This window comes from Vulpes vulpes, chromosome 13 (assembly GCF_048418805.1).
Source record: "Vulpes vulpes isolate BD-2025 chromosome 13, VulVul3, whole genome shotgun sequence".
Taxonomy (NCBI): Eukaryota; Metazoa; Chordata; class Mammalia; order Carnivora; family Canidae; genus Vulpes; species Vulpes vulpes.
The window spans coordinates 96,353,869-96,373,599 of NC_132792.1; the positions used below are offsets into that span (position 1 = coordinate 96,353,869).

Consider the following 19,731-nt stretch of genomic DNA (forward strand, 5'->3'; position numbering starts at 1 on the left):
CGCTGTAGTCTGGGGTGAGATAAGAGGGTCTGAACTAAGGTGAGCAGTGGGGGTAGGTGGGAAGGGGGCATCACAACAGGCAGGGCTTGGCAGTTACGATGCAAACCTCTGCAGCGCCTTACACCGAGCAGAGTAGAGAAGGGCGCAGAAGGGCCTGAGTGCACAAATGGACAGTCCAGAGCAATTAATCTGGGACTTGGAGCCAAGGAAAGAGCAAAACCAGGTGGGTAGAGTGATATAAACTGCATGAAGGGCATTGTACAAAGATCATGGTTAATCGAGTTACACAGTGGTAAGAATCACTTTAGACAATCTATGTATGTTGCAGGAGATGGGAGAGAGGAAAAATTGGTTTCCCATATACATTTAGAAAAAGGAGTTAAGAGGTCTAGACTTTTGCTCCAAACACACTGTAGTTTTTTTGTTTTTGTTTGTTTGTTTTCACAAAGTAGCTTTGATGAGTTTTTAGATGGGAGTATCTCAATGGCAAGAACTGAGTCTTACTAATACTCATATCTCCAGGTACCATACTGAACCTTCCACACAGCAGGCAGCAAAAAATACTAAGCTGGAGAACAAAACTTCATACTGTTCTCTGTATGAAACACTGCAGAGATGTTTACTATAAATTTTTATTAATTATACAGATCTTTAAACTGTATAAGAATATGATAATAGGATATGATAGCAACATATTATAATGTAACCTATAATAAAAAATAATATTTTTAATGTTTACTATGTGCCAGGCAATATCCTAAGCTCTTTACATAGATTAGATCCTTTAATTTTCATAATACTCCTATGAAATAGATACTGTCATCATCATCCCCATTTATGGACAAGGAAACTAGGCCAAGAGCAGTTAAAACACAGAGCTAAAAAAACAAAAACAAAACAAAACAAATCCCCACACAGCTAAGTCAGGACACCTGGGTGGCTCAGCGGTTGAGCATCTTCCTTTGGCTCAGGGTGTGATCCCGGGGTCCTGGGATCGAGTCCCACGTCAGGCTCCCTGCATGGAGCCTGCTTCTCCCTCTGCCTGTGTCTCTGTCTCTCTCTCTCTCTCTCTCTCATGAATAAATAAATAAAATCTTTAAAAAAAAGATTTTGGGATAAAGCGAGCAGCAAAAGATCACCTACCTGTTCACTGGGAGCTGCTGTGGCACTCAGAGCTAGATGGTGGTGCTCCATCATGGAATATAACAATTTCGTGGCACATTAACATAAGATAAGGTCACAAAAAGACTACTTACTCTATGATCATGTCTAAGCATAGACAAAACCAAATACTCTGGGCAAACCACTACAATGACAAACAGCCCCTCTCCCAGCTACCATGAGTGAATGCTCCTTCTTTACTAACTGCAGCTTTAGCCGTACTCTGCTTCTTCTGCTTCCAAGAGAAGATTCATTAAGATACCCGATCATAGAATGACTCTCCTTTCCTTATAGCCTCCAATCCAGAGTAAATCCGACTTCCTTGAATGCAAGCCAAAGCCCTTAATAAGCCCCACTGTAGACTTTCTTACTGAGATGTCTCATGTTTTGCCAAGGTGTGCAATCTCCTGCTTGCTGGCAGGAACACCTCAAAGCCCAACTTTCTTGGATTGCAGTGTGTTCCCAGTAGTCTTTGGTTAATGGACATCAAGAGGGAGAGGGAACAATTCTTTAGTTAGGATGGTCAGGCAAGTCCTTGATGAAGAGGTGTCATTGTATGGAGAACCGAGAGATAAGGGAATAGAGTCATTTGAAAATTGGGGGAATAACATTCCCATCAGAGGAAAAAACAGATAACTTGCATTTTTAAACATTTTTCAATTTCAAGTACATCATCTTTTTGAACACTGATTTTGGGGTAGGGGGAGCTAATTCTCATTTTCTACTTCTAATCAAGAAAAGCTTTTAGAGGAAAAGAAATCGGAGGTGTCCTGTAAGGGGTAAGGAAGTAAAACATGGATATGGCATGCGCTAAGGCAGTGTCAACGTGCACAATGCTGAGGAAGGTTTCGCCTTGGGCTTACTCCTATTCCCACTAGGGATCTAGGAAGGGCCCAGGGACACCCCACATCTGCCACATAACTTCTTGGGCTGGACACTTTTCCTGGACACCAGCCAGCAGCTGGAGCAGCGGGTGCCATACTTCTTGTATCTGTACCACAGGCATTGCAGAGAGGGGTCCCATCTTCGGCATCTCTCCAGAGTGGGGTCCTCTGGGTTCTACAAGAAGCACAGCACTATGGCCCCAGGGCCTCCGAGCCTCCTCAGTTGACCTCAGGGCCCCCAGCAGGACCTGTAGAGGGAGCCTGAGCACGGCTACTGCAGGCCAAGCTATAGCTGGGTATGATCTGTAGGCTGGAATCCAGCTTTATCTGGAACTTCGAACTGGGGGTCCACTTTCTCAGCGCCCCAGTGGGGCTTTGACTGCTTCCAGGGCCTCCTCCAGGATAGGGCTGCAGGGGCTGGGGGAGCCTCCGGGGGGGCCCCAAGCTGCAGCTCGGCTGGCTGATTGGGGTCAGCATGTTCTTGGCATTCCTTGCCAGAGGCAAGGGTCTCAGCGTCTCCAAGGCCTTCAGCTCTGAGCAGGGCCCCAGGGTGTGGGTGCCCCGGGCAGGGGGCTGTACCAGCCCCTCTGCTGTTTCCTGGAGGAAACACAGGGAAGTGACCAAGTCCTGGCATGCAGGCCAGAAGGACCTGCCATTGGTTCTGGGGCATCCTGGGGTCCTTGGTACCTGCTGAGTGGGGGAAGGCCCCCCGGGGGGGCTTAGGGTCCGGACATGGCGGCGCCAGTCTATAACTCAATCCTTCCTAAGGTTTTAACAGATAATTAACAATAGAACTGGTAGTCATCCCTCCTAGAAATCTATTCATTACAAAGAGGCTTCTTGGAAAGAAAATACTCAAAAAGTCAGAGCTAGTATTTTTTAGGCCCTCCTTAATACTGGAAGAGAAACTGGTATAACCATAACCTTGAACTGCTGTTACCAGGAGGACATGGGGTATGAGGCTAAATGAAGGTAGTGCTTATTAAAGAGTGGTCTAGTAAATGCTACTGCTCCAAGATTTTAGGTAGTTGGGAGTAGTAAGGAGGGATTCCTTAGTCAAATTCTTTGTGAAAAGCTGAATACTGTTGTCCTCTCTTGGAGATTTATATTGCACAGTAGAATATAAAGGGCTCTGAAAAATCTAACATAAAATTATCAGATGACGTGTGTTTAGCACAGTGATGATAAACTTGATTACACACCTTATCCCCTTGACTACGTGATACTGAAGGATTAATTTCTGTGGCATACACACTTGTACACACTGTTACTGGGAAATCAACCACCGTCCTAGGTCGTTGAAGTGGTGGCACACCTCATCAGGAGACAGGGCTTCCTATTTCAGAAATGGGAGTGCTGACTGAATTGGTGCTGTCAGGATCCTTATGGCACAGTTCCATGGTGGATGAACTCCAGCACTGCACATTACACATTACCCTTCCATTCCCTTCAAGTCTCCTGACGTCAGGAAATGCCTGGCACCACCATTTTTTGGTGACTGCACCACTGCCAGCTAATCTTGCCAGGTTGCAGTGTTACTTATGGTGACATCATAATATTCAAGGATTTTTCTCCCTTTCCCAATTGCTTGCTAATCTTGACTGTTTCCTTATTTTTTAAAGAAGATTTTATTTTTTTATTCGTGAGACACACACACACACACACACACACACACACACACACAGAGGTAGAGACACAGGCAGAGGGAGAAGCAGGCCCCATGCAGGGAGCCCGACATGGGACTCGATCCCAGGTCTCCAGAATCACACCCGGGGCTGAATGAAGGCAGGTGCTAAACCGCTGAGCCACCCAGGGACCCCCTCCTTGACTATTTCTTTGGCAGAACTTCTCCATATGACTTGTATTTTAACATCCAGCATGCTCATCTTCCTTTGTACCTTTATCACTTTTCTGGGCCATATTTGGTCAAACTCCGTGGCAGAACACAAATTAATGGAACACAGGACCTATAACTTAGGCATTCACTGGCCTGTAGTCTGCCACATTGGCTTTCAATAGCTGGGAGCAGAAGATAAGCAGAGAATAAGGGAGAGATTCTTATTAGTGTGCCAACATGTTTTGTGTTTTGTTTCTTAAATATTTTAAGGACATATTTCCCTAAGAAAAAATGTTCAGAAACAGAAATTACTATATGAGTCAGTTGCTATGGGCAGAATTCCGCTGTATTACAACGTATCCTAAGGCACTTTGTGTTCCTCTGGATCCTGGAGAGGCAGACCTCCCAAAAAAAGAGGTTGAATGTGCAGAGAATTTATTGGGAGAAATACCTGTCAGAGAAAATAGGAAGGGAGCCTGAAGAGGCTCAGAGAAACATCAAACTGATACAAACCTGACCTTAAGTGAATGGGGAAATGGAAGGACGAGGAAAGTCATGTGGCACTGATTCTAAGGAAAGTTCACCACGGCTTTGGGGGGAACCATGGAGCCTAAGTTCCCCATCAGAAGATTCTTGTCTCCTAAGAATGGGCCAGTTTGAGTAGCTCCACCTCATGCTTTGCTGAAAGCAGCCCATGAAAAGCACAGCCTCAGTGCAAGTGTAGTAATGGAGCTTATAGCACAGTAGCTGGGGCCTTCAGTCAAATGATTCCCCCTGCTCTCCAAGGTAGAAGAGGCCCTTTCTCATGGTTGTCACACAAGATTTTCAAAATGTACATACACATCACCCGGAAATCTTATTAAAATACAGATTCAATAGGTCTGGGTAGGACCTAAATGTCTGTACTTCCAGCAGGTTCTCATGCTGTTGGTCTGCAGACTTCACTGTGAGTATAAAGGTCCTAGAGAATGTTTGGAAGAGCCCTATACGAACCGTCTAAGTAAGTTTATAGAGAACCTTTTAAAGGTTAATTCCTCACCTGATGTGGCAGCCATCTCTTATAATCAGATATATGCACTTCCAGCTTAGGGTTGTTTTTTTTTTCCCCATTCACATAGCTCATTCTCCTCTAGTGTCAGTTTTCAATCTCATTCTGTCACACTGCTTGCAAAACCTAATGATCATTGCTATATGATCTCTATATCTATATACAAAACCTAATGAGCATTGCTATATCATCTCTGTATCTATATGCATTCATTTTTGGTACCAAGGGAGGGCTTTGACCGTTTATCCCTCAATAACCTCTCTTCTCCTCTCCAATTATTTGATTCAGTTTATGTTTCTTAACCTTAAGCAAAAAAATTTCAAGCAAATTTCTCCTACCAACCATACTGCACTCAAGTCCACCCTACATAGAAGCTCTGGTGCAGCCAGTCATCCCATCTCTTCTAGGTCAGAATCCTGTGGGATCTGGCCACATGCCTCTCCTCTAGGTCACTAAAGCCTTCGGCAATTATCACTCTAATACCAGGTACCTGCCCACTATTGCTAGACACATCTGTTCTCTTCCTTTACTCTAGTCACTGATGTCTTTGTATATCTTAGCTCAGTTCTATACAGTGTTTATTGTATAAAATAGCTGTTTTCACACTTTTTTTTAAGTTATGAGATCTTTCATCAATGAAAATGCAAATTAGCTTGGTCTCACTGGAGAAGTGGAATATAGAGAGGTTACCAGGAACATACCTTGTGTATTAAGGTGCTGAAGCATTATCATGAAAGCTTTGGGGAACAAGTGAAGGATTTCAAGAAAAAAAACATGATCACTCTCACACTGTGAATGATTACTCTGGCAGATGTGAGGAGGATAACTTGAAGAGAGTCCAGATGGAATCAGAAAGACAGGGAAGTAAGATATGAAGAACATTAAGGGATATAGGAATCAGAATCACCAGTATTTGCTGATTGGATGTGGAAGAGTTTCTGTGATATTTGGTGAGAAAAGAGGTACTATGTAAAATAAACTGGATTTAGAGTACTTTGTTTAGAAGTTTAAGTTGTGCTGTGCCTTGTTTTCAGTTATATTTTTGTAGTTTTCAAATTTGGGCTTAAAGTCTTTGAGGGGCCACTGGGACGGAGGGTTGCTGGGTAATTGGGACTTCAGACTCATCACTGCTCTTTTCCGCCATGACCTAACTTGTTTTACATAAGCTTTCATTGAAGAAAGGATTCTATGACTTTTTAAAAAAACTATTTTATGCAACAAAAGCTGTAAGAAATATGAAGAAGTCAATAAAGGAAGAGTTAGAGCAAAGGAAGAAAGCCATTTAACAACACATGGATGTCTGGGTAGTACAGGATGCTAATTGCAGAGTTTCAGGCAATCTGGAGATGCGTGGTGGCCAAACCCCTCAGCACTTCCAGGCAAATTCCTCACCTAGTAGAGAAATACCATGATAGCCCGGCTGCACCATGGACTTTGGGGCCCAACTTGGTTGGAAGGAGGGGCTTGAAACTGCCTTACCTCCAGATGGAAGAAAAACACATTGCCCAAATCAATTGGAGGAAATGTGATTAACCTCACGGAGGGCTAAAGCCTTCCAAGTCTCTTGGAACCAAAATAAATGCACATGTGCAGATTTATGGAGGCAATCAGAAAGGTATTATGTAAGGCATGTGACAAGAGTAGGTTAACAGCTATGATGTCAGAGATATGGAGTTCCTTAAATAGGCCATAATTTTTCTGCCAATATTTTCTCACCATCTGGAACAACTATTCTCCTCTTCTTCAATTAGCTAACCTTTACCTATTCTTTTGTAACCCAGTTCAAGCATTCTCCAGAACAAGAATCCCAGTAAAATTTGGATGGATAGTCTTTCTTTGTGCTAACACAACAGGGCACAATTCTAGTCTATTATAATCTTGACTTACTTTTGTTGCTTTGCATCTTCACTCCTTCAAGGCAATGCATGATGTCTGAAAACACATCTCCAAAACTTAGAAGTACCTAATTAATGTCTGTTGAATTAATCAATCCACAAGGCTCACTAAGATCCCCTCAAAGTAATTTGGGCGGAATTCTTTATAGGTGTTTAAACACTGCACCCTTAAATGAACTCTACGATTCCTCGGGGAATTAAAACATGCCCATGGTTAAGGAAGATAAAAGAGAGATGTAATATTCTGAGTCTTTGTGAAGGAGACAAAATACCTGTTGAATGAGAGATTAAGTGGCTTGATTAAGGCATCCATACAATTCACAACGAGTGCACTGGGATGTGTGCTTTGGGGTTCGGGTGAAGAACAACTGCCGCAAACTGATCCAAATTTTCTGTATAATGAATTAACGACCCTTGTCATCGTTTTGTTTTGTACACAAGTTGGTTTCAGGCAAATGTTTGAGAACGCTTAAAAAAAAAAAAAAAAAAAAAAAACACCCAACCGGGGCAGCCCAGGTGGCTCAGCAGTTTAGCGCCTGCCTTCAGTCCAGGGCGTGATCCTGGAGTCTCGGGATCGAGTCCCACGTCGGGCTCCCTGCATGGAGCCTGCTTCTCCCTCTGCCTGAGTCTGCCTCTCTCTCTCTCTCTTATGAATAAATAAAATCTTAAAAAAAAAAAAAACACCAACTCAACAAACCTCAAAAGCTATCACAATAAAACAGCGAGTGGGTAAGTTTTCCCACAAGCTTTCAAAATGCAGCCTGCTCTCTTGTTCTCTTGGTTTTGGTAAATCAAACCCGTCCTTGCCCAGATTAGACAAAATCCCTTAAAATACTTTTTTTTTTTTTTTAAACCCAAAACAAAGAAACCCCTGCCTTGAAATGCAAAGACGAGTCTGGGCTGCGGGCTGCGGTGGAGCTCCCCCGTGGGACGTGGCGCTAAGTCCGCCTCGCCTTTGCCTCCCGGGGCGACGGGGTCCCGCGGCCGCAGTGCGCGAGCTGAAGCCCCCAGCCCCGGGATTTCCGGCACACGGAGCCCAGAAGGCCCCCTGCCTCCTCCGTCGCTGGACGGCTTCCCCGGGCGGCCGCCAAGGGGCGGGAGAGCGGCGGCCGACTCCCGGGCGGGGAGCCCCGGGCGGGGAGCCCCGGGCGCTAGAGCCCCTCGGGCCACCTGGCCCGCACCCGGAAGCAGATGCGGAGCGCGCGGCGCGGCCCGTGGTGCGGTTCCGGGTCGCACCGCGCCGCAACCCGCGCTTCGCTCGCCGCCGCAGCGCCCCGCCCCCACGCTCCGGACCTGGGCTGGCGGCGGCCGCTCGGCCGCTCCCGGGGCCACATGGCTGAGGGGGACGCAGGGAGCGACCAGAGGCAGGTGAGGGCCCGGCGGGGCGCCGACCTCCAGGCTGGGCTCGGCCTCGCCTCGCCGCCCCGGGCCTCCTCCGCCGAGGGGGCCTCTGCCCGGGGCCGCCGCGGGTCTCGCCGGCAGCGTCCGGGCCGCCGGGCGCGCCGTTTGCTGCCCCGCGTTCCCTTTTCCCTGCGCCTGTTCTCCGCCCATAGCCCCCTCGGCCGGCCTTTCCCGGGCTTCGGCGGCTCGGCCTGCCTCCTCGGACGGCGTCCTCGTCAACCATCAGCACGCGACTGAGCATGCTCTGGGCCGGAGACAGAAATCCGGGTTCTGCCTTTTGCCCTGTCGCCGTCGGGTCACCTTGGACAAGCTACTTATCCCCGGATTCAGCCTTTGCAAAATGGGCAATAATAACACAGCCCCTGGAATTCCTTGAGGGCCCCCTAGATCTTACTCCTCTTGATATTGAGCCCCCCCCCCCCCTTCCCCCGTGCGTGGCTCACGGGGATGCTCTTAAAACTTCCTGCTGGGCTGCGAGGACAAAATGAGATGGTACCAAGTTGCATACTTTGCTTCCCATTTCTCACTGTAATTTTTCTTTTTTAACCCCGAACGAAAAGAATGATTTCCGAAATGTTTTTAGGGTTTGATTACCGAACAAAACCCCAACAAAACAACCACCCAGCCCTGTGCCCCAATCCAAAACAAACAAACAAAAAGAACCGAGATAACTGAGTAGGAATATAGGGCTAGTATGTAGCGACGCTATTGGGGAGAGGGAGTGAGGATTACCTGCTAAGAAAAGGTGAAGCAGAGAATATGTATTTTTCTTTCTACTTGTAAATCTTGCTATAGCATATGGGAATGCATATATATATTTTGGCTCAGTGGCAGCCAAAAGCACAGTGATGTGCACAGCAAGGCTGGTTACGCTCCTTGCAATGGTATCTGGCAACCACGCCTTGAGTGGAACATGGTGACCCGGTGCTAAGACCCTTTGGCGCTGTTCTTTTCAGGGATCCTTCATCCAGGCTAGTAATATGAAATGCAAATACTTTATAAACGAGGAAAGGAAAACTCAGGCTTTTAGGGCATGCACAATCATTGACTTGTCCTTCCATCAATTCTTTCAGAATGAGGAAATTGAAGCAATGGCAGCTATCTATGGCGAGGAATGGTGTGTTATTGATGACTGTGCCAAAATATTTTGTATTAGAATTAGCGACGATATAGATGACCCCAAGTGGACCCTTTGCTTGCAGGTATTTTTTTCCCCTTCTCTATAGCCGTTTTCCAGTTACAACATTGACGCTGTTTGACTAATACTGTATTCCTCTTAAGTGACCAACCTGTGATTTCTGAAATTTTTTTTTTTTTTTTTTTGCTGTTGGCTTTTGTTAACGATTGATTGTCTAAACATATGGGTAATTAAATCTCTGGTCATTCCCAAGACACGCTTCAATTGATAGTCTTTTCAATCCCAGTTATTTTAATTACGTATTCTTAACATACCAGTGACAGGTTGAGTTTCACTTCCTTTCATTGTTCTGTCCACTTAATAGGAGAGGGTTTAAACCTGAAAAGATGACGAATGTTTAAGAGGAAGAATAGGTTAGTAATTTAAAAGAGTTCATAAAGCAGATACTTCCTTATTAACTGAGAATCAGTTGTGGTTAAGACAGATAAATGACAAGATCAGTGTGGTTTTCTGTATTAATGCTTATTCTTTGATGACAACGTATACTTTCAACATGAAAGTTTCTGTCGGTATTTGTTTTTATAATAATACTGATTTGAGAACAAATGTATATGGGTTTCTATAAAACATGAGCTATTTAATGTGTTTAACAGTACTTAACAGGATTTTGGGGAGTACTTCAGAAAAATACGAGGAACGCACTATAATGCCACTCTATTCATTTGGGGTTAGGGTATAATGCCCCAATTTCCTTCTGTCTTTCTCCTCCCCACCCTTATTTCCTAATTTTCATTGCTTGTATGCTTTCTCTGCAAAAAATGTGCTCTTCCTTAAAATACAGACATCATTAACAACATATTTAATATGTAGGTATAAATAGTAGGGAATTCTCTCCTGAGATTGAACAAAATAGTGGTTTTGTTTTTAAGTTTGGCAAGTAAGAAATTTGTCCAGTGACTAGCTTTATAAGTATTGTTATTTTGGGGCCATGGTGAAGTATAAACAGATTTGTTTTTAAACTGATTTATAGGTGATGCTACCAAATGAATACCCAGGAACGGCTCCACCTATTTATCAACTGAAGTAAGCTCTACATTTATAATTTTATAAAAAGATTATACTTCAAAAAATTATTTCTCTATACTATACATTGTGTTTATATAACATACTTTCTTATCAAAATATAGAAATTAAGAATATCTTTTGTACTTGGTGGAGAACATTTAAATAAAAAATTAAATTATATAAAAACATTGCAGAATGTACTTAGTATAAAAGAGAATCACAGGGTTCACAGGGGTAAAATAGCTACTGAATTGTCTTTAGAGATAGGGAGGGAAATCTTTACAACCTGGTAATCTAGATTTTTGTCCTAACCTAGTTCTACTGACCTAGCCATAGTTCTTGGACATGCCCCTGCCTAAAACTGCTTGCCTTCCAGAATTACCCATGGTGCTTCTGGTACTTCTCCCTGCCCATTGCTGTAGAAGACTATATTCTTAGCAGCCCAAGCTTAATCTTAATGAGTCCTGACCTGTTGATCCCAAGTAATGTTTGATCCGCTTTGCCTACTTGGCTTGTTAAGTTGTATAAACTTGTGTGAACACAATTCCATTAAATCTCAGTTATTGAAATCTTTACCTACCAGTGGGATAATTTTTTGTGTTTTAAAACAGCAATAAAATTTGCTATTAATAATGGTTCTGTAATTTTTAATTATTTATTGAATAAAAAATTCAATAATTTATTGAAAATGATATATATAATTTTAGAATGCTTGTAAACATAAATGCCCTTTTCAGGGCATTCTGTTTGTTAAAGTTGTTTTTGAGACACCATTTAGAAAAAATTAGGAACTCCTGATAGTGTAGCAAATACTAAGAATCTGGAAATTTGTATTCTGTAACTTGTTCTGCCACTTATGTAAACCTGGACAGGTTTATAATACCCTTGAACTCACCTCTGTCTTTTAAACCATATTATAATTGAATAATATTGGGGTTGCCATCATCATGTTTTCTGGTAAGGAAAAATGAGTTATTGCCAATGAAAGCATTTTGGAACTGTATAGATTTGTAGAGTATAACTAATGATTATTTTAATGAAAGTAGGCAACTTTTTAAAAGTTAAATAATTTATAATGCAATCAGTAATTTGAGATATCAACACAATCCTTGAATAGTCTTCATTGTGTTTTATTTAATCTTAGTGCTCCTTGGCTTAAAGGGCAAGAACGTGCAGATTTATCGAATAGCCTTGAGGAAATATATATGTAAGTAACAGGTGATTTTAAAAAATCCTATTTGTGATTTTTATTGTGGGCTTTTGTTGGAACTGTGATATGTTAAGGCCTTTTCTAAACTTTTTGTTAAACTGCATTTCCATTAACAAAAAGAATGCATTTGAAGAGTCCTTGAAAGTTTGGTTATATAATTTTATGTAGACATTTGATAGGACTGCTACTTAGATATGAAAATACAGTAATAATAATTCAGAACTAATAGCTATAAAAACACCAAATTGTGAAAGTAAATTCAGAGATAGTGCTCGCGTTTTGATATTTTCACAGGCTATGTTGAATGAGACTGGTTATAGTAGAATCTTGTACTAGGTCATAAGAATGAGAGTCTATCGATAATGCTGTATTTTTCACTCTTTCATTCAATCAACAAATACTACGTGGCAGGTACTGTACTAGGTTCTGGGTACACATAGCTAGCAGAAAAACAGAAATGGTCCCTGTTTCATGGCATTTAGAACTTGTAGGAGAGAGATTACTCACTCATAACAGTTTTGTAGCTCTAATTACTTCTGTAAAAAAAGATATTAATATGCAGTGCTAATTGAGTTTGAAACCGGACCTGACCTAGTGTAGGAAGTCAGGGATGGCTTGTTTGATTTGAGCTGAGTTACTAAGATGAAGATCACTCTGGTGAAAGGTACAACATGTGCAAAAAGCTCTATGTCAAGGAGCTTGGCACATTTCAGGACTTAAAGCCTGGTGGTGTGAAGTGGGAAGAGAGAGAGGAGTGGAGAGAAGGGAGCATAGCAGGAAAATGATCTGGTGAGGTACAATCATGCAGTCTTGTAGGTCATGTTAAGGATTGTTGTCTTTGTCTGAGGACCCCAAGAAGCAGAGGTTTTTTGTTTTGTGTGTGTGTGTGTGTGTGTGTGTGTGTGTGTTTTAAAGATTTTATTTATTTATGTGAGAGAGAGAGCAGAGCAGGGGGCAGGGAGAGAGAAGTAGGCTCCACACTGAGCCGGAAGCCCGATGCGGGACTTGATCCCAGGACCGCAGGATCATGACCTGAGCTGAGGACAGACGCTTAACTGACTGAGCCACCCAGGTGCCCCAGAACCAGAGATTTTTTAAGTGGAGTGATGCCATGATAAAATTCCTTTTTGAAAACACTTTTCTATTTCTGTGCAGAGAACTGATCAAGGGGGAGCAAAAATAGATGTGTATGGCATTGGTTAGGAAGCTAATGCAATAGTCAAGGGCAGGTGTCTGTGAGTTGGATTAATTATAGTGAGAGATTCTATTTTAGTAAAATAAATAATGTTCTATAATGTCAGTTTCACTGTAATGCAGAAATTGGTAAAGATTGTTGTATATGTCCTAAGTGGCCACCCCCTTTGGTACAGTGAGAGTACCCCTTTCCCTTTTCCAGTACATCCAGGTTTCTTTTCCTCCCAAAATATTTAATTAAAATAGGGTAAGTCTTTATGGAATTGATTCTCTTCATTCCCACCTAGGTGAAGTATGGTCTTCCTTGAGTCCCCAGTTGTACATTTAACTCTGAAAGTAATCAAGAACATAATCAATAAAGGATGACCTCAGCATATAAGTATTTATTTCCTCAGTTAAATGTTTTCTGATAACTTTCTGTAACTTTAGTAGTCACTCAGACTTTTATGCCCACAACACATTTCTTTCTGTAATCCTTTATTTATGCTTATTTACCAATTTATCTTCCCATTTAAAGTAGAATAGGATAAATATACTGCAACTTTGTTCACCAATGTTGTTTTAATTATACATTTTATGGTCATTTTTTAGTTCTTATCTTACTTGACCTCTGGAGTTTTTACTGGTGTTGAAGTTCCTCTTTCTTGAAAATCTTCCCTTATTTGGGTTTTATCATGTTGATCATACTCATCAGATTTTTTTTCCTACCTATGCACAACGTCACATACTCAGAAATGGATTCCCATTTTCCTCTTTTCTATTCAAAAATCCCACTTTTACCAAGAGATACCCTCCCATAAAACACAGTTTACTGTTCTCCCTAACTTGTTCAGTTGAGCTATTTTAAAATTAGGAAAGATCAGAAATTGCAGTTTGTTTTATAGATGCAATATGGTTTATACTGTCTTTTTTCTTCTTATTATTTTTTAAGATTTTATTTATTTATTCATGAGAGAGAGAGAGAGAGAGGGAGAGAGAGAGAGAGAGAAGCAGAGACACAGGCCAAGGGAGAAGCAGGCTCCATGCAGGGAGCCCAATGTGGGACTCAATCCCAGGTCTCCAGGATCACGCCCTGGGCTGAAGGCAGCACTAAACCGCTGAGCCACCTGGGCTGCCCCTGTCTTGCTTATTAAAAGTGCTTGAATAACCCCTATCCAATGGCATTAATTTCACACATATGGTCTGAATAAAAATTAACACTTTTTAAAATAAGATTTATGTTTTTGAGAGAGAGTGCGAGTGCACAGAGGGATAGGGAGAGGGAAAAGCAGACTCCCTCCTGAGCAGGGAGCCTGATACAGGTCCTGAGATCATGAGCTGAAGGGAGACACTTTGACCTAGTAGGCCACCCAGGCACCCCAAAAAATAAACACTCTTTTTTTAAAAAACTTTTGTGACCTCAATTAATTTTTTCCCTAAATCCAGCAGGGGGCAGCAAATTAAAAATATTATTGGTCTTTGAAAATTAAAATGAGGTACATAAATATATGAGTATAGTTCTTAACTTTTATAGTTTCAATATATTCTAAATATTTTAACACTATTGAGATTTCATTAGCATAATCTTGTATGTAAAATTTGATATTTGCCTAGATAGGCAGATGAACTCAGGTAGGAAAGTAGGAAGTCAGAAAAATAACAGTTTTTCCAGTAAGCATTTATTGAATATCTCCTATATGCTGACACTCTGTTAGGAGTTTGAAAATTAAAAATAAAGATAAATGTGTACCAATACAATATAATGGCATCGTTTTTAAGAGGTCTGGACCAAGTACTTAGGATTTTTTAGCAACAAACTATCTGGTTGAAGTTATAAATAAGGGTTCCATTGTGAAGGAGACTTCTGAGCATGGTGTTTGCCAGATAATCAAATGGGGAGAGTTCTTCTGGTAGAAGGAATTGCATGGGCAAATTATGTGGGTGTGAAGCAATCTTCAGAGTTTAGGAAATAGTTGAAGATGCCAGGTATATAGATTAGGTAGGGATAAGTAGAAAGAATCTGCAAGTTGGGAAAGAAGTTTGGGCATTATTTTGTAGGCTCTAGGCATTTTGCATAAGGAGTGATGTAATCAGATTTGTATGGCAGTGAGAGATGGGCCTTGAAGAGTTTGAGGGAAGGGCCACCAGAGGGAGAGCAGCCTGTATCTCAGCAGGGAGATGGTGGAGGCCTTTTTATGAAAGTAACAGGAAAATGGATGATGAAGAATGACCAGCTAAATACTGAAGAATATAAACTAGGATTTGATGATTGATATAGATTAGTTGGCTTATCATACCTTATTTTTAGTGAAATATTTTATATGGATATTTTGAATATATGAAAATAATTATGTTAATAAAACAAAAGATAAATGACAGATTTTAAAATACCTCGAACATCATACTAACTGCTGTTGTTTAAGAGAAAACAGATTAACTTTTTTTTATAGTACAGATTTTTTTCCACTGCCTAAGTGGAGTGTCCCTATGAACCCTTTCAAATGCCAAAATGACACAAAGTACCCCTCACTTTCTGAATGTTCAAGTTACAACACTTCACTTTTGTGAAAGACCTAAGTTTGGTATAGGTCTTTGGCTGTTTTTGTGAAAGTGAAAATCCTCTTCAGGCTTTTTTGGTTAGTGAAAACAGCTGCTAATATAGGTCATTTGTAAAAGTGCACTGGCATAATGCAAACTTTTGGTAAGTGGGGAAATACCTGTATCTATATTTATATCTACCTATCCCATTGTCTTTATACACTTGGGTTGCTTTCATAATTTGGCAATTGTAAATAATGCTGCTATGAACATAGGAGTACATGTATCCCTCTAAATTAGTGTTTTTGAATTTTTTGGGTAAAGACCCAGTAGTGTGATTACTGGATCATAGGGTAGTTCTATTTTTAACTTTATGAGGAAATTCCATACTATTTTATTTTATTTTTTTAAAGATTTTATTTATTTATTCATGAGAGACACAGAGGGAGAGAAAGGCAGAGACACAGGCAGAGGGAGAAGCAGGCTCCATACAGGGAGCCTGACGTAGGACTTGATCCCGGGTCTCCAGGATCAGGCCCTGGGCTGAAGGCAGTGCTAAACCACTGAGCCACCCGGGCTACCCTCCATACTGTTTTCCACAGTGGCTGCATCCATTTGCATTACCAAGAGGGCAGGAGTGTTCCTTTTTCTTTATATCCTCACCAACACTTGTTTCTTGTATTCTTGATTTTAGCCATTCTGACCTGTAAGGTGATAATCTTTTTTTTTTTTTTTTAAAGATTTTATTTATTGTAAGGTTGATAATCCTTTTTTTAAAAAATATTTTATTTATTTATTCATGAGAGAGAGAGAGAGGGGCAGAGACACAGGCCGAGGGAGAAGCAGGCTTCATGCAGGAAGCCCGATGCGGGACTCGATCCTGGCTCTCCAGGATCACGCCCTGGGCTGAAGGCGGTGCTAAACCGCTGAGCCACCAGGGCTGCCCAAGTGATAATCTTTTTGTAGTTTTGATTTGCATTTTTGTAATGCTGAGTGCTATTGAACGTCTTTTCATGTGTCTGGTGTTGGCATCTGGATGTCTTCTTTGGAGAAGTACTTGTTCATGTCTTCTGCCCATTTTTAAATTGGATTATTTATTTAGGGATATTGAGTTTTATAAATTCTTTATATATTTTGGATATTAACCCTTTGTCAGATATGTCATTTGCTGGGATCCCTGGGTGGCGCAGCGGTTTGGCGCCTGCCTTTGGCCCAGGGCACGATCCTGGAGACCCAGGATCGAATCCCACGTCAGGCTCCCTGCATGGAGCCTGCTTCTCCCTCTGCCTGTGTCTCTGCCTCTCTGTCTCTCCCTGTGTGACTATCATGAATAAATAAATAAAATTAAAAAAAAAAAAAAAAAAAGATATGTCATTTGCAAATCTTCTACCGTACATAGGTTGCCTTTTAGTTTTGTTGACTGTTTCTTTTGCTATGTAGAAGCTTTTTATTTTGATGTAGTCCCAGTAGTTTATTTTTGCTTTTGTTTCCCTTGCCAGGAGAATTTTTAAAATTTTAATTCCAGTGTAGTTAACATAGAATATTATATTAGTTTCAGACATATAATACAGTGATTCAACACTTCCATGTATTACTCAGTGTTCGTCAAGTTATGTGTACTCTTAATCCCCTTCACCTGTTTTACCCATCCGTCCATCCATCTCTCTAGTAGCCATCTGTTTGTTCTCTATAGTTAGGAGACTGTTTTTTGATTCCTCTTTTATTTCCCTTTATTCATTTATTTTGTTTCTTAAATTCTACGTATAAGTGAAATCGTATGGTATTTGTCTCTAACTGGCTTCTTTTTTTTTTTTTTTTTGAAGATTTTATTTATTTATTAGAGACACAGAGAGAGATAGAGAGAGAAAGGGGCAGAGACACAGGCAGAGGGAAAAGCAGGCTCCATGCGGGGAGCCTGACATGGGACTCGATCCCAGGTCTCCAGGATCATGCCCTGGGCTGAAGGCGGCTTATCATACCTTTAGCGCTAAACCGCTAAACCACCGGGGCTGCCCTGGCTTCTTTTGATTAGCACTATACAACCTAGGTCCATCCATGTTGTTGCAAATGGCAAGATTTCATTCTTTTTTATGGTGAAATAATTTTCCATTGTATATGTAAACCACATTTTCCTTATCCATTCACCTATTGATAGACACTTCTGTTGCTTCCATAGTTTGGCTCTTATAAATGATGCCACAGTAAACATAAGGGTACATATATCCTTTAATTTGAAAGGATAGTAGTGTCTTCATATCCTTTGGGTAAGTACACAGTAGTGCAATTCCTGGATTGCAGGGTAGTTTTACTTTTAATTTTTTGAGGGACCTCCATACTGTTTTGCACAGTGGCTGCACCAGTTTTCATTCTTCTTTAACAGAAGAATTTATAAGGGCTGTGATGAGGATGTTGAGGGAAGGTCAGTCAGTGACCTATGTAAGCACAGTAAGTTATTTCTTTTTTTTACAGTAAGTTATTTCTTGAGTTGCAAATGTGTTTCTCTGTGGTTAGGCCAACTGTATTTGCTAATTGTTGCTTATCGGCAGTTAGACTCCTCTACTCCCACAGAGACTGGGAGAAGGGATGCTGTCTTCCTTGATGATTACAATTCAAAAGGATGGTTCCCAGGTCCTTGAGGAAGACATTCCTAGGTTATAAAACTGATAAAAGTCTTATAAAAAGATATCCATGTGCTCCAAAGGAGCAAAGGAAAAATTTATGATAGTAAGTTTTCTAAAGAAAATACACAAAGTCAGAGCCTAGAGTCAGGAAGTTCTACCAATCTGAAGTTTAGCAAAGCTGAGATTAGGCTGTCTTGGTCAGGCTTCTGAATCAGTTTTTGAAATAATGTGATGTTTTCAAATCCGTTTGATTTCTCATCTGTAAAATGATGATGATAGAATAATATTGTGAGGATTAAATGATATAATCCATGTAATAATGTACATTAACACCATTTAATAGCAACTCCTATTTTTGTTATTAAAAGAATCATCTCATCCAATTTTTTCATTTTGAAAATGAGATGATGGAAAGTCAGACAGGTTGAATGATTTTGTCTAGGTTCATACAACGTAGTAGTATATTTTAGTAGCTTTATCCTTAAATCAACAAATATAAATATTAGAAAATTAAAGATATAAAAATTAGAGCCACAAGTAAAGGTAGAGTCACAAATAACTTAGCTTTGTTTTGTTCTGGATTGGATAATAGTCATTTAAGTATAGTTACTCATGAAATATCTCTTCTAAAATCTATTTTTAATCCAAGTTGGTCTTCCATTCAATTTGGAACAAATTTTGTCCTAGACATTTTCTATTTAGCTATTTACTGTAATTTAATTTCATAAATAAGAGTGCAGAATCTCTATAATGAGTCATTTTTAAATTTTGTGCCATAGTCCTTAGGATTCAGCAGACTTCCTCCAGGACCCATTGTGGGTAGGGTATGAGATAGATAGGCACAGGAAGGAGGACTCTCCGCTTTTGTCTGTTTTAGTTCCTGATTCTGTAAGAGATTTCATTACAGCAATGGCAAAAGTCTGAAAACCACCAAATCCTAGAGTGAACAGTTAAAATCTGAGAACAAAGAAAAAAACAGTTTCTTCCTATAAGAGAAAACACAAATGCAGCAGTAATAACAACAAATAAAACAACCACCCCCCCCGCCCAACTCATTAGTGATAGAATTTGGGGCTCCAAGGGAAAGAGTAATTTTCATTTTCTTCAGGAAACCTTTAACATCCACTACAACTTCTTTACACTGGATTTCAGTAAGTCTTGTTAAATGCTCGAGAAGAAGGAAGTGTTTCAGTAATTGATGTTGGGCAGAAATGCTGTTGTACATTTTTCTGCAGGAAGCCGTGGACCAGTGGAGAGGAGATTTGGAGTTTAGGTTTAATTTCTTCTTTATTATTTGGAAAAGTTATTTATTACTTGTGAAAATTCTTTCATGGTGTTTTCACGGCTCCCCCCACCTCCCCAACAACAAATCTGAATGTGAATGTATATTCACCAAGGGATAATTTGCCTGCCTCAAAGTGTGGCTTGAGGATTAAGTGAGCTAACAAAGTGTTTTCTGCTTGTCTTCTGTATAGTAAGTGTTTGTACTAGATAAACACTAGATACTAGTATTACTATTTTTGATGATGGTGATGGGCAGAAGTCAATAGAATGAGATTAGGAAATGGAGAAAACAACATACAAAAACATAAATTAGAAACAATAAATTTTAAAGGATAATGATCACAAACACTGAGATGAGGGACCTAGTTTTCTCATTGACTATTATATCCTTAGGGCTGGTGTAGAGATGAGGTCCTTGAAGTTATATTGAATGAATTAAGATTCTCTTGAAAATAAACTGCTTCTGTAAAGTAACA

General features: G+C 40.8%; 3 protein-coding genes across 3 annotated transcripts in view; 1 reads left to right on the plus strand and 2 right to left on the minus strand.

Moving 5' to 3' along the window:
* The window catches only part of OSBPL1A (oxysterol binding protein like 1A), a 243,936-nt gene extending 235,967 nt beyond the window's left edge, over positions 1–7,969 (minus strand). The window contains exon 1 of the mRNA XM_072735104.1: positions 7,701–7,969. The gene's annotated coding sequence lies outside the window, so the exon portion shown is untranslated. The remainder of the gene's footprint in view (positions 1–7,700) is intronic.
* ZGLP1 (zinc finger GATA like protein 1) lies at positions 1,959–4,937 on the minus strand. The gene is given in 5 exon segments (XM_072733710.1): positions 1,959–2,156; positions 2,159–2,382; positions 2,384–2,469; positions 2,472–2,791; positions 4,922–4,937. Coding segments are annotated over 5 exon segments (759 nt in total). The 3' UTR covers positions 1,959–2,043.
* Positions 7,907–19,731, plus strand: part of IMPACT (impact RWD domain protein) — a 29,840-nt gene continuing 18,015 nt past the window's right edge. Inside the window, exons 1-4 of the mRNA XM_026006516.2 lie at positions 7,907–8,193; positions 9,300–9,428; positions 10,395–10,447; positions 11,574–11,636. Coding sequence (XP_025862301.2) covers positions 8,017–8,193; positions 9,300–9,428; positions 10,395–10,447; positions 11,574–11,636 — 422 coding nt within the window. The 5' untranslated portion in view covers positions 7,907–8,016. The remainder of the gene's footprint in view (positions 8,194–9,299; positions 9,429–10,394; positions 10,448–11,573; positions 11,637–19,731) is intronic.